At 36.8% G+C, this 15,610-nt stretch overlaps 1 protein-coding gene across 1 annotated transcript in view; it reads left to right on the top strand.

The window, feature by feature from the left end:
- LOC134759867 (phosphatidylinositol 3,4,5-trisphosphate 3-phosphatase TPTE2-like) overlaps positions 1 to 15,610 on the top strand; it is a 35,036-nt gene that overhangs the window by 12,051 nt on the left and 7,375 nt on the right. Inside the window, exons 5-7 of the mRNA XM_063714829.1 lie at positions 3,519 to 3,581; positions 9,795 to 9,845; positions 11,502 to 11,663. Of these exons, the coding sequence (XP_063570899.1) occupies positions 3,519 to 3,581; positions 9,795 to 9,845; positions 11,502 to 11,663 (276 nt within the window). The remainder of the gene's footprint in view (positions 1 to 3,518; positions 3,582 to 9,794; positions 9,846 to 11,501; positions 11,664 to 15,610) is intronic.

Below are 15,610 nucleotides of genomic sequence, written 5' to 3'. Positions count from 1 at the left end.
GAAATTCAGTAAAGATAGAGATATCATAAAAAGAACCAAACAAGCCCTAAGAGCTAAACAGTTCAACAGAAGGAATGAAAAATACAATCAATGACTACAGACAAGAACAAGCAGAAGAAGTCATTTCTGAACTTGAAGAGAAGTCTTTTGAAATAACACAGGCAGACAAAAAAGAATAAAAAATAATGAAAAAAGCCTACAGGATTTATTGGACACCATTAATTTGAACAAATATTCCTAGTATGAGCATTCCAGAAGGAAAAGTGAAGAGAAATGTGAGGAAAACATATTTAATAAAATGATAGCATAAAACTTCCCAACTCGAGAGAGAGAGCTAGACATCTAGTTCTAGGAAGATCAAAGAACCCCAAATACATTCAACCGAGACACAAAGACAAAGATTTTTTAAGATAACAAGAGACAAGCATGAAAACGCTTATAATGGAATTCCCAATTGACGAACAGCTGATTTCCTGGCAGAAACCTTAGGCTGGAAAAGAATGGGATGATATATGCAAAGTTCTGAAAGAAAAAAAAAAAATCTTTCAACCAAGAATATTATACCCAGGGCAGCTATCTTTTACAAATGAAGAAGACATAAAATCTGTGACAGATAAACAAAAACCAAGATAATTCATCACCACTAGATCAGCCTTACCAGAAATGCCCAAGGCAGTCTGACTTCTGGAAGTAAAAAGATGATAACCACCATCATAAAAACATGTAAAACTTTAAACGTCACTGGTAGAGTCGATACATAAAAGAGAAAGAGAAAGGGATGAAACCTTATCACTACAGAAAACTACCCAACTACAAAAGTAAACAGAGAGGCAGAAAGGAACAAAACATATACAAACCAACCAGAAAACAATAAAATGTCACAAGTAACTCCTCACCTACCAATAATAACTTTGAATGTTAATAGATTAAATACCCCAAGAAGGATATAGACTTGCTGAGTGGATTAAAAAATAAGACCCGACCGGGCACAGTGGCTCACGCCTGTAATCCCAGCACTTTGGGAGGCCGAGGCGGGTGGATCACGAGGTCAGGAGTTCGAGACCAGCCGGGCCAATATGGTGAAACCCCATCTCTACTAAAAATACAAAAAATTAGCCGGGTGTGGTGGTGGGCACCTGTAGTCCCAGCTACTTGGAAGGGTGAGGCGAGAGAATGGCATGAACCCGGGAGGCAGAGCTTGCAGTGAGCTGAGATCGTGCCACTGCACTCCAGCCTGGGTGACAGAGCGAGACTCTGTCTCAAAAAATAATAATAATAAAAATAAGACCCAACTGTATTTTATCTAAAAGAAACTCACCTTACCTGTAAAGAAGCATATAGACTGATAATGAAGGGATGGAAAAAGATATTCCATGCAAATGGAAGCCAAAAGTGAGCAGGAATAGCTATACTTACATCAGTCAAAACAGACTTTAAGTTAAAAACCATAAAAAGTGACAAACAAGATTATTATGTAATAAGGGTTCAATTCAGCAAGAAATAGAACATAATTGTAATATGTGTATAATATAATTGTAAATATGTATGCACTCAACACTAGAGCACCCAGATATATATAGCAAATATTACTAGATCTAAAGAGGGAGCTAGACCCCATTGCAATAAGAGTTGGGCACTTCATTATCCCACTCTCAGCACTGGACAAATCATCTAGATGGAGAATCAACAGAGAAACATCAGACTTAAACTGCACCATAGACCAAATGGACATAACAAACATTTACAGAACGTTTCACCTAACAGCTGCAGAATATACATTCTTTTCATCAGCACATGGAACATTATCCAAGATAGACCATACGTTAGGCCACAAACCAAGTCTCAACAAATTTTTAAAAACTGAAATTATATCAGGTATCTTATCTTACCACAATGGAATAAAACTAGTCATCCATAACAAGAGGAACATTCAAAACTATATAGATATATGGAAATAAAACAACATGCTCTTGAGTGACAAGGAGTGAAGAAAGGAATTAAGAATGAAATTTAAAAATTCCGTGAAACAACTGTAACTAGAAACACAACCTACCAAAACATAAGGGACACAGCAAAAGCAGTATTAGGAAGCATGTTCATAGCAATAAATGCCTGGATCAAAAAACTAGAAAAATTTCCAATAAACCACCTAACAATTCTACCCCAAGAAACTGGTATGGTAAGAACAAACCGAATCCCAAATTATTAAAAGGAAATGAATAATAAAGACCAAACAGAAATAAACAAAATTGAGGCAAAATTTACAAAAGGTTAACAACAAAAAGCAGGTTTAAAAATATCAACAAACCATTAGCTAGACTAATTAAGAAGAAGAGAAGACCCATATAAATAAAATCAGAAAGAAAAATGAGACCTCACAACAGATATGACAGAAATAAAAAGGATTATTAGAGACTATTATGAACAACTCTACAATAAATTTGAAAACCTAGAGGAAGTGGATAAAATCCTCGACCCATACAACCTGCCAAGACTAAACCAAGAAGAAGTAGAAAACCTGAACAGACCAAAAAGAAGTAATGAGATTGAATCAGTAACAAAAAGGCCTTCAACAAAGTCCAGGATCTGATGACTTCACCACTTAACTCTACCTGCTTTTAAAAATGAACTAATGTCAATTCTTACACTATTTCAAAAAATTAAAGCAGAGGAAAGTCTTCCTAACTCATTCTACATAAGTAAACTATAGTTGATAAAGTAGTGGTAGGATTTGAGAGGATTCACTCCAATTTTGAAAACAGTTCTACTGTGGGTAAGATGCTATCAAATGGGATCACATGTTACAGAGAAATCACTTGTGAAAGGAAGAGTCATTTGATACAGTGAAGTTCGTTGTTGTCTTCTTTTAAGAAATTGCCTCAGCCACCCCAACCGTTGGCAACCACAGCTCTGATCAGTCAGCAGCCATCAACATGGAGGCAGCGCCCTCCACCAGCAAAAAGATTATGACTTGCTAAAGGCTCAAGTGATCATTAGCATTTTTTTAACCAATAAAGTAGTTTTACTTTAAGGTATGTACATAATTTTTTTTGACATAATGTCGTTGCACACTTAACAGACTACAGTGTAGTATAAACATAACGTTTATATGCACAGGGAAACCAAAACATTTGTGTGAGTCACTTAATGCAGTTTTTGCTTTATTGCAGCGGTCTGGAATGAAACCCACAATGTCTTTGTGATATGTCTATACACATTTATGTATTCTATAACTGTATACATATTCTTTTAATTACCTTTATATACATATATAGAAAGAGACAGAGAGAAAAGAAGAGAAAAATATGCAAAATTCAGTGTTGGGAGTATCCGTGAGAATAGTTTCTGGTTAATGACTGTAATTTTCTTTCTTAAATGTTAGGTCTTCCAGTGAGCTAAGTCATGTTTACTATATCCTTTAGATTCATGGAATTCTTGTTATTCAAATAAATTCTTCATCACTGTTTTGTGTAGCAAATATCTAATGATATATTTTTGCATTTTTTTGGTGGCTAAAGTGTGTCAGAACGACTTTCCAGGTTTGAAGATTATGAAAATGCTGAATATGTCGCTTCATATGAGTAAGTCAGTTTGAAGTTTGAAAGGAGGGAGCCATTGATGGATCTCTTTTCTTTAGTTGAACAGGGCTTACGCTGAGGCACAAAGGAAAAAGGGAAACTACGGGAGGATATCAAAATGTATGGGTGTGTGGGTGGGAGAGTACACCATATTTCCTCCAACTGAATTCTTAGACAAGTATTATTTTGAAAAAAAAATTCCATCCATTCAGGAATAAATGTTCTTCTAGCTTGAAAATGTAAAAAGTATCCTTAGAAGAAATTAACTTCATTAGAAGTGTTTTTTTAAAAAGAAAACAGGAATGCAGAATGCTACTTACTCATCAATAGTGAACCTTTCTCCTTTTTACTGGATATTGTGTGATTCCCAGTTTTGTAGATTTCACCTGTGAGCAAGTGGTATTGATAGCAAAAGCAAACATGTTTTGCTGACTAAAGACCTCTTTATGCTCATTGGGATTTTGTTATTATTTGTTTCTAATCTCACTAGAGTACTGAGTACTTCCTATTGCACTGACCTGAAGGCATTTTACCATGTACTCACTGTAACGAAACAATACATTCTTAAACTGGCTTGTGTCTGAACTGCAGACATATTCAGGAGATTTTTCTTCTGCTTCTTTCTTGCCCAGTTGTATAACCATTCACCAGCTTATGTCAGTGTTGGAGAGGAAGTACTGCCATAGAGGAAGTTAACTCATCATGGTTATAAGCTGTTGGTGTCTAAACAAAGATTACATGGGAAACAGAGGGCAAATACAAATAGTTCTTCAAATTACCCTGAGTTTTCACTTTCTAGAAATTTTTATCATGGGCCATCAATGAAGAATTAATGGCACCACTTAATTAAACTGTGTGTCTGCATACTAGCTATACATTTTCTGTAATGGAGCTGCCCAGGGCTGAGGCAAAATTAGACTGATTGAGCAAGGCAAACATTTCCTTTTTCTTTCCCCACTCCAAACAAAAGAAAGCATGTTTTTGTTTTGTTTTATTTTTAAGTTACAGAGTCTCATTGCATAAATATAGGAGGAATTGGCAGTAGTCCCTGCGAGAAACACTGGTGTTTCATACCAGGGGGATGATCTTGGATTTATAGTAAAAGCTGGCATCAGTGCTTGGCTTTGACATCATATATTCATTCATCTGATACTCAGGAAGTCACTAAACCTCTTTTAGTTTTAGATTATTCAAATGTGAACTGGTTATAATGCTATCTATGTAGTGGATATTGTATTGTAGAAAATTAGTAATAAAACTAAAATAACATGCAAAAACACTTTGAAAACTCTGTAGCTCTGTGAATAGATTTTGTGCGAAAAACTGAAAATAACATAAGTTTATTAAAGGAAAATCAGAAAATCCAATCAACAAATGTACCCACATGTAGTCATTCTTAAACTTTGATACATGCACTTCTAAGTTCTTTAAGCATATACATTTTTTGTTTACAGATACGAGACCATACTTATATTCTTTTGTAAATAACCTTATTACTTAATGACATCATGTCTGTATTTTCTTGTTAATGTATATTCATGTGCACTTACAACATTATTTGTAATAGTTTTGTAATACTGCATGGTGTAGATGTGCCATAATTCATTTAATAGTCTGATATTGCTGAACAATTAAGTTTTTTACAAGTTTTTACTGTTATAAAAAATGAATATATTTGAGGCTAAATCTTTGCATATTGTTGGTTATTTGCTTATTATAAATTCTCAGAAGTGGAAATCCTGTGTCAAAGGGAATGATTGTGATGCTGTTGATATTGATATGTGCTTGAACATCAAGATGCAAAAGTGTACCTTTCTCCTCTCCCATACTTAACACTAGCCGTCATTGATTTCTTTGATATTAGTAAATCTATTTGTTCTAATGCGCATTCAGTAACATACCTTCATTTATGCTTTTTTCAGTTAATATTTCATCATTTCCAAACTACCTTTGCCCAATTAAAATTGGGGTGTTTTTCTGTCTTCGGACTGAAAAGTTAAATCTATTGATCCTTTTTCTATTTTATGTAATATAAGTAATTTCTCCCAGGTTGTCTTGCTTTTCACTATATAAAAGTGTTGAATCTTCGTATAATCAAATGTACCTATACTTTTCTTTGTGATTTATGCCTTTAATGTTATTCTCAGAAAGTCCTTCTCTACCCCAAGATTTGAAATATATTCACCAAGATTTCTGTTTTGAACTTATTTTCTTCATTTAAATAAAATCGCTGCCCTGAATTTACTTTGTCTTAAGGCATAAAGTGTAGAAATTTACTTTTCTCCTGTGTGACTAATAGTTTTCACAGCATCAAAATATCATCCCCCTGTATTGTCCTTACCCTGTTTTAGTGATCTAGAGTGAGAGCAGGAAGACCAGAGAGTCAGTACAGTGTTTTCATTGCTTTGCATCATGACCATCTCCCTACCGCCAGAGTCTGTACCAGAGAAAAATGTGTCCAGTGGGAGAGACAGCACCTGCCCTCGATACGAATCCCATTTCATTAAAAATGGTCTTGTTAGTGTCATGTAGCTTCCACCTTCTATTGATAAAAAATAAGTCATGGTCATGGTTAATATTTGTGCTTTGAATTCCACTTTGATATTAATATTGGAACTTTTAGTGTTTTAAGGTTTAGTATCTGATGTCTTTTTCTCTTTTCTTTTCTCTTTTTTTTTTCTGAGACGGCGTCTCACTCTGTGGCCAGGCTGGAGTGCGCCGGCATGATCTTGGCTCACTGCAACCTCCACCTCCCGGGTTCAAGCCATTCTTCTGACTCAGCCTCCCGAGTAGCTGGGACTACAGGTGTACACCACCACGCCCAGCTAATTTTTGGTATTTTTAGTAGAGATGGGAGGTCGGCTCGGATGGTCTTGGTCTCTTGACCTCGTAATCCGCCCGCCTAAGCCTCCCAAAGTGCTGGGATTACAGGTGTGAGCCACCGCACCCGGCCTCTATCTCTTTATTTTTAAACTGTCATTTAAATTTAGTTTTTGTCTCTTGTGTATAGCATGTAATGCGTTTGATTTTAAAGTTATCTGAGTGTATTTCTCAGTATGGAATATGAGAGGAATATGTTTGTATTTATGATTTCTGGTATGCTTGGCTTTATTGTCTTTTTCTTTATGAAAAATACTTTGATATTTTCTTTTTAAATTTGTCTATATTTTGCTAGTAATTGATTTGTTTTTATCCCTTTCATTTTTTACTGATATGCAAGTCAGAAGCCCATTTCTAGTCCATCAGTTTATATTTAAATATTTAGAAAACATAATTATACCATTTTTCTCCATCAATATCGAGAATAAAACTGGACTTGTATCTGCAGAAGATAAGAAATGCAATCTGCCTTTACTTCTATCTTCTTCCAAATCTTGAATCCTAGTGTAAGAATGCCTAAAATTTAAATCAATACTATTATTGATAATTTTATATTATCTTTACTTTTAGAATCACTTATTTACATTTTCACCTACTACATTTTTATGCTACATTAACAGTTGTTATTTAGACTTACTTCTGAGTTTATATTATTTACCATCTTTTCTCTATAAGTCATGTTCCTTATTGCTATGTTCTTCATTTTGATTCATCGCTCAGCTGACTCAAGCACTTTGAGTAATTATTTTTAGGAAAGGAACATAGAGGCTATGCTTTGAGTTGCTGCATGTTGGAGTGTCTGTCTGTTGCTCTCAAATGTGAACAGTACTTTTCCTGGATATGGATATACTGAGTCATAGTTATTTCCCTGCAAACTCTGCATGTAACTGCTTGAAGCTGCATTTACATAGTACACTTTTTTAACCAAAAAAGTCTCAATTGTGTATTTACTTGGTACAGTTTCAGGGGACACTGAAACAGATTGAAGGGGCTAAAGCCACCCAAGCCACTCCTTCATGCCTTCATGATCTGTCAGGCTTGGTTCTATATGGTGATATTGTCAAGTGAATTCAGATTGATGACATTTCCTTGATACCCAGAGGTCCAGTAGACTGTGTGGGATCAGAGGTTCTTGTAAAAAGAGAATGGCAACTTCTGGAGAGAATTCGCCTCTTTTGGCCAACTGATCCTCTTTCTACATCAGCCTTAACTTTCTAAGCCTGGGTAGAGGTGGTGGGTCCAGGTGGATGAGGGGAAGATTAGAAGGATTGGGGATTTCCTTTATCTCAGGTTAACCTAACCTCATTCATCAAAGGCCAATTTTGTTTTTTTTAACTTTTATTTTAGGTTTGGATGTACATGTGAAGGTTTGTTACATAGGTAAACGTGTGTCAGGTGGTTTGTTTTACATATTATTTCATCACCCAGGTATTAAGCTCAGTAGCCAAATAGTGATCCTTTTTGCTTGTCTCTTTCCTCCTACCCTCCCCGCTTAGGTAGACCCCAGTGTTTGCTTCCCTCTTTGCGTTCTTACGTCCTTATCACTTAGCTACCACTTACAGATGAGAACATTCAGTATTTGATTTTCGCTTTCTGCACTAGTTTGCTAAGGATAATAGCCTCCAGCTCCATCCACGTTCCCACAAAAGACAGGATCTCATTTTTTTTTTTTTTTTGAGACGGAGTCTCTCTCTGTTGCCCAGGCTGGAGTGCAGTGGTGCAATCTCGGTTCACTGCAAGTTCTTCCTCCCGGGTTCACGCCATTCTCCTGCCTCAGCCTCCCGAGGAGCTGGGACTACAGGCGCCCGCCACCACGCCCAGCAAATTTTTTTTGTATTTTTAGTGGAGATGAGGTTTCATCATGTTAGCCAGTGTGGTCTCGATCTCCTGACCTTATGATCTGCCTGCCTCAGCCTCTGAAAGTGCTGGGATTACAGGCCTGAGCCACCATGCACGGCCGATCTCATTCTTTTTTATGGCTGCATAGTATTCCATGGTGTATATGTACCACATTTTCTTTATCCAATCTGCCATTGATGGGTACTTGTGTTGATTCCATGTCTTTGCTATTGTAAATAGTGCTGCAGTGAACATTCACATGCATGTGTCTTTACAGTAGAATGATTTATATTCCTCTGGGTATATACTAGGTAATGGGATTCCTCAGTCAAATAGTAGTTCTACTTTTAGCTCTTTGAGGTGTCTCCATACTGCTTTTTACAATGGTTGAACTAATTCACACTCCCATCAACAGTGTGTAAGTGTTCCCTTTTCTCTGCAACCTTGCCAGCACCTGTTGTTTTTTGACACTTTAATAATAGCCATTCTGACTATTGTCTGTTGTGAAATGGCATCTCATTGTGGTTTTGATTGGCATTCCTCTAATCTGTGATATTGAGCTTTTTTTCGTATGCTTCTTGGCCACATGTATGTCTTCTTTTGAGAAATGTCTGTTCATGTCAAAGGCCAATTTTGGCAGTGCCCCAGTTCTCCTCAGTATCTGTCCTCTTTTTTCTCCAATCTTAGGCACAGGCTGTGATGTGAGCATTGTCTTAGGATTCATGCCTCTCGGGGTGAAATTTGAGTCCTGTGTTGGAGGCTTCAGTATGACAGAAACTTCCTGAAGGCTTCAGTAGGACAAAAAATTGTTCCTCATCAGCTACCTTGTCTTCAGCCATAAGGTAAAATGAGGCATTACTGGAGGTTCCATCAAACAGATTCTCCTTTCTTGGATTAATGGAAGGAGCCCAGTCTTTCAGGTGTTTCTCCTTTCAAGTGTATCTTACTAAAATGTCTTATCTCTGCAGTTCATATGCCACCTCAAATGTAACTGTCACTAATGTGTATCTGTTCACTAGGTGTCTAGTTTGAAAGAGATGACAAGAGCATTATTTACTCCATATGCTCATCCCTGAAATACCTTATTTTATTGCTGTGGAAACTGAGATCTGGCCAAAGTTTGATGACTTGCCCAGGCTGGCATTAAAATACAGTTCTCTTCTACCCCTCTTTTCTTTTTTCATGCTATATTCCTTGAGTTGATGACCAGAAGTTTAAGCTTAGTATTGCCATAAAGTTGGAGTTGGGGCTTTGCATGCAATGGAAATATTACTAAACATCCAAAGTTTACTGTCTTATTCACATATATTCTGGATAGGAAAGTAAAATACTCATGGAGCGGAAAAGATAAAATTTTAGTTATTAGTAAAAAGCATTTTGTTATACAACTTCTGAATAATTTTCTTTTAAAATTGTATTTATAAAGGCCTTTGTTTTTTGGTTAAATTTATAAGTTAGAAGAAATCTCATTAATTTTATTTTTGCTTCTTTTTGCAGCAGCAAGATTAAGAAAATTGTTCATTCAATTGTGTCATCCTTTGCAGTTGGGTATGTGAGACATAGAAAACACCATGTATTAAATATACCTGAGACTTAATGCATAAAAAACACCACGTATTAAATATATCTGAGACTTGGCCAGGTGCGGTAGCTCACGCCTGTAATCACAGCACTCTAGGAGGCCAAGGCGGGTGGATCACCTGAGGTCAGGAGTTCAAGACCAGCCTGGCTAACATGGTGAAACCCCGTCTCTATTAAAAATAAAAAAATTAGCTGGGCATGATGGCGGGTGCCTGCAATCCCAGCTGCTTGGGAGGCCTAGATGGAAGAATCGCCTGAACCTGGGAGGCGGAGATTGCAGTGAGCTGAGATCACACTATTGCACTGCAGCCTGGGTGACAGAGCGAGATATATATATATATATTTATAGATATATATTTATAGATATATATATATTTATATATATTTATATATATATTTATAAATATACATGTATATTTATATATATATAAATATACATGTATATTTATAAATATATATATAAATATATATATATCTGACTTAATATTTCAATGAGAAAGACTGAAATAAAAAACAAAACCAAAAAGCATTTCCTGTCCACCGGTTTCTAAGTAGCCATGTGCCCCATCTAATGTAATCTAATTTATCCTGGAAGTTTGGTTTAAGCTGGACTTTAAGACTTGCAAAGAAACGGCTTTTGTATAAGATTAATAGTAACATATTAATATTATTTTTCTTCCATCTGCACAAGTAAAGTTAATGAAAATCGAATGTTATAATTCTATAATTATAAGTAAAGTGTTTTATTAAGTACCTTATACATCTAGAATTACTCTTTAATTCTGGAAACAATTTACTTAGACTCTTCTCTACATAAGAGTAAGATTTCATACTATGATATAGATTTACACAATATGATATAGATTTGAACAATATAATTGTTTCCTTTTGAATTAATGATATTTTAACTTGAGCTGCAACTTTTTGAAAAGTACTTTGAAGATGAACTCATCTTCATAGATTAAGCAAACAGTATAATCAATTTATGGGGAATGTATTTAGAATATGTAACAGCAAGTTTCAGGAGGTACTTTAGAGTTCAATAATTAAATATTTATGGAATTGAATTCTTTCTCATGTACCCATCACTGTACTAGAATCGCCCGTAAATATGTAATCATGTACTTGCTAAAAATGTCACTGACAAAAAATCTTGGTCTTTTAAGAGCTTATGTTACTCATGCTTTCATTTGGTTTTTATTAATAAATTCTTAAGAATTATCCAGATTAATAAGATTTTGTTTTTTATAAGAAATGGGTGTAAACTTCTTATGAAATTCTCAAATTTTAAGAAGAGTTTACAAACAGACACAGGTCATTTTAATTCAGTTTCACTTTTCTCTCTTGAGGTGTTAGTCTATCCGCTGTAAAAGGGCATGATAACATCTTGTGAAGTGGTTTGGTGGGAATTTTATTTATTAAGAACTGCTTCTATTGGGTGAAAACAGTGATTTTTCTGAGATTCTATGATATTACAGTTTTTCCTGCCACTGGGCAGTTTAATACTAAATAATAACATTTTGGTACCCGATCATTGGCCTAAATATGGTATAACTATAGGGACAAAAGCCCCTTTATCTTTGCTGTTACTTACTTATTTATTTATTTATTTATTTGTTGTAGAATATTTGGAGTTTTCCTGATCTTGTTGGATGTGGCTCTGATCTTTGCCGACCTAATTTTCACTGATAGCAAAGTTTATATTCCTTTGGAGTATCGTTCTATTTCTCTAGCTATTGCCTTATTTTTTCTCATGGATGTTCTTCTTCGAGTATTTGTAGAAGGGTAAGTTTGATTATTTTTATAATGCATAAAGCTATTTTGTACTTTTCTAAGAAGCACTTTGGGAGGCCGAGGCAGGTGGATCACGAGGCCAGGAGTTCGAGACCAGCCTGGCCAAGATGGTGAAACCCTGTCTCTACTAAAAATACAAAAATTAGCTGGGTGTGGTGGCGGGAGCCTATAATCCCAGCTACTTGGGAGGCTGAGGCAGGAGAATTGCTTGAACCCAGGAGGCGGAGGTTGCAGTGAGCCGAGATTGTGCCATTGCACTCCAGCCTGGGTGACAAGGTGAGACTCCGTCCCAAAAAAAGAGAGGCATATTAAAATAATTAACAGGAGCATTCAACTCAAGCTGACTTAAAAGCGTTTGGGCCTTAGGAGAACCTTGGTGGTAGTCTGGCAGTACCCCCCATGGTCTGTGTTTGAGTGAGGTGGCCACGGATTGATGCTCCTCTGCTTTTGGAGAGGGGTTGAAAGAGTGGGAAAGACTGCATCTTGTGGTTTGAGTGACAGCTCAACCAGCTCAGCCATAGCACATAAAACACCAGGTAGAATTATAAGTTTTTGATCTAGGCCCTGATTCCCAGCATCTTTGGACCCATCCGGAGCCTGGGAGAACTTGCCATCCTGAAGGGAAGGACACAGGCCTGGCTGCTTTTACCATGTGATGATCGTAGAGCCCCAGGGCCTTCAGCAAACTTATGCAATAGCTAGGGAGTGGTTACAGCAGGTTTTGGGCAAGACCCAGTGCTGTGCTGGCTTCACATCTGACCCAATGCCGTCATAGTAGCAGTGGCCACAGGGGTGTTTGTGTCAGGGTGGCTCAGAACAGAGAGAGAGACTCTGTTTGTTTGGGAGAAATTAAGGGAAGAGAACAAGACTCTCTTTTTGGTAACCCAGAGAATTATCCTGCATGTTGTCCAAGACCATTAAGGCAGTACCACTATGAGTCTGCAAGAACCACAGAGTTTAGGAGGCTTGGGGTGCCCCCTAAAGCAGATACAACTTCGATCACAATCTCCAAGTTCTTTCCAATATCTGGAAAGCCCTCCCGAGAAAGATAGGTACAAACAAGCCCTGACAGTGAAAACTACAGTAAATACCTAATTCTTCAACGCCTAGACACTAAAGAACATCTGCTAGCATCAACACTATCCAGGAAAACATGATCTCACCAAATGAACTCAGTAAGACACCAGAGGCCAATCCTGGGGAAGCAGAGATATGTGACCTTTCAGACAAAGAAATCAAAATAGCTGTGTTGAGGAAACGCAAAGAAATTTAAGATAACACAGAGAAAAACAATCCTAATTCTATTAGAGAAGTTTAACAAAGAGATTGAAATAATTAAAAAGAATCAAGCAGAAATTCTGGAGCCAAAAAATGTAATTGGCATACTGAAGAATGTATTAGAGTCTTTTAATAGCAGAATTGGTCAAGCAGAAGAAAGAATTAATGAGCTTGAAGGCAGGCTATTTCAAAATACATAGAGGAGACAAAGGAAAGAATAAAAAACAATGAAGCATGCCTACATGATCTAGAAAATAGCATCAAAAGGGCAAATCTAAGCACTACTGGCCTTAAAGAGGAGGTGTAGAGAGAGAGGGGTTAGAAAGTTTATTCAAAGGGATAGTAACAGAACTTCCCAAACCTATAGAAAGATATCAATATCCAAGTGCAAGAAAGTTATAAAACACCAAGCAGATTTAACTCAAAGAAGACTACCTCAAGGCATTTAATAATCACACTCCCAAAGATCAAGGATCAAGAAAGGATCTTAAAAGCAGCAAGAGAAAAGAAACCAATAATATACAATGGAGTTAAAATACAGCTGGCAACAGACTTTTTAATGGAAATGTTTCAGGCCAGGAGAGAGTGACATGCCATATTGAAAATGCTGAAGGAAACAAAACATTTACCCTAGAACAATATATTCAGTGAAAATATCCTTCAAAGTGAAGGAGAAAGAAAGACTTTTCCACACAAACAAAAACTGAGGGATTTCATCAACACCAGACCTGTCCTAGAAGAAATGCTAAAGGGAGTACTTCAATCAGAAAGACAAGGACATTGGTGAGCAATAAGTAACTACCTGAAGGTAGAAACCTCACTGGTAATAGTAAATACCCAGAAAAATACAGAATGTTATGACACTGTAACTATGGTGTATAAACTACTCATTCTAAGTAGAGAGACAACTATGAGCCAATCAAAAACATTGACTACAACAACTTTTGAAGACATAAATGGTATAATAAGATATAAATAGAAATAACAGATAGTTAAAAAGTAGTGAGACTAAGTTGTAGAGTTTGTATTAGTTTTCTTATTACTTGTTTATGCAAACAGTGTTATTTTATAAGCTTAAAATAATGGGTCATAAGATAGTATTTGCAAGCCTCATGGTAACTTCAAACCAAAAAAATACAAGGGATACACAAAAAATAAGAAACATGAAACTAAATTATATCACCAGAGAAAATTACCTTCATTAATGGAAGACAGGAAGGAAAGAAGGAAGAGAAGACTACAAAACAACCAGAAAACAATTAACAAAATGGCCGGAGTAAGTCCTTGCTTATCAATAATAACATTGAATGTCATCAAACTAAACTTTTCAATCAAAAGACAGAATGGCTGAATGGATGAAAAAACAAGACCTGGCCAGGCACAGTGGCTGACACCTGTAATCCCAGTAGTTTGCAGGGCTGAGGCGGGTGGATCACAGGGTCAAGAGATGGAGACAATCCTGGCCAACATAGTGAAACCCTGTCTCTACTAAAAATACAAAAATTAGGTGGGCGTAGTGGTGCACACCTGTAGCCGCAGCTACTCAGGAGGCTGAGGCAGAGAAATCTCTTGATCCCAGGAGTTGGAGGTTTCAGTGAGCCGAGATCATGCCACTGCACTCCAGGCTGGTAACAGAGTGAGACTCCACCTCAAAAAAATAAAAATAAAAACAAAACAAAACAAAAAACAAAAGACCCGTTGATCTGTTGCCTACAAGAAACACTCTTCTCCCGTTAGTCTGAAAATAAAGGAATGGAAAAATATATTCGATTCCAGAAATCAAAAAAGAGCAGGAGCAGCTATCCCTCTATCAGATAAAATAGATTGCAAGACAAAAATGATAAGAAGAGACAAAGAGTGTCACTATATAATGATAAAGGGATCAATTCATCAAGAGGCTATAACAATTTTAAGTATATATTCATCCAACATATATAGCCAATATATATACTGAGACCCGATGGCTTCCCTGCTGAATTCTACCAAACATTTAAAGAAGAACGAATACCACTCCTGCTTAAACTATTCCAAAAAGCAGAAGATGAAGGAATACTTCCAAACTCATTCCACAAGGCCAGTATTACCCTGATATCAAAAGCAGACAAAGATGCGTCAAAAAAAAGAAACGGGCCGGGAGCAGTGGCTCGCACCTGTAATCGCAGCACTTTGGGAGGCCGAGGCAGGTGGATTACCTGAAGTCAGGAGTTCAAGAGCAGCCTGGCCAATATGGTGAAACCCTGTCTCTACTAAAAATACAAAAATTAGCTGGGCATGGTAGCAGGTGCCTGTCATCCCACCTACTCTGTAGGCTGGGGCATGAGAATCACTTGAACCTGGGAGGTGAAAGTTGCAGTGAGCCCAGATCACGCCACTGCACTCCAGCCTGGGTGACAGAGTGAAACTCTGTCTCAAAAAAAAAAAAGACAACAGGCCAATGTAGCTGATGAATATTGATGCAGAAATCCTCAACAAGATACAGGAAAACTGAATGTAACAATACATTGGAAGGATCATTCATCATGACAAATGGGATTTATCCCTGGGATGCAAGGATGGTTCAAAATATGCAAATCAACCAAAGTGATACATCATATCAACACAATAAAGGATAAAAGCCATAAGATCGTTTCAGTTAATGCTGAAAAAGTGCTGGATAAAAT

The sequence above is a fragment of the Pongo abelii genome, chromosome 14, assembly GCF_028885655.2.
Source record: "Pongo abelii isolate AG06213 chromosome 14, NHGRI_mPonAbe1-v2.0_pri, whole genome shotgun sequence".
Classification (NCBI taxonomy): Eukaryota; Metazoa; Chordata; class Mammalia; order Primates; family Hominidae; genus Pongo; species Pongo abelii.
This window is presented reverse-complemented; position numbering and strand designations above follow the sequence as displayed.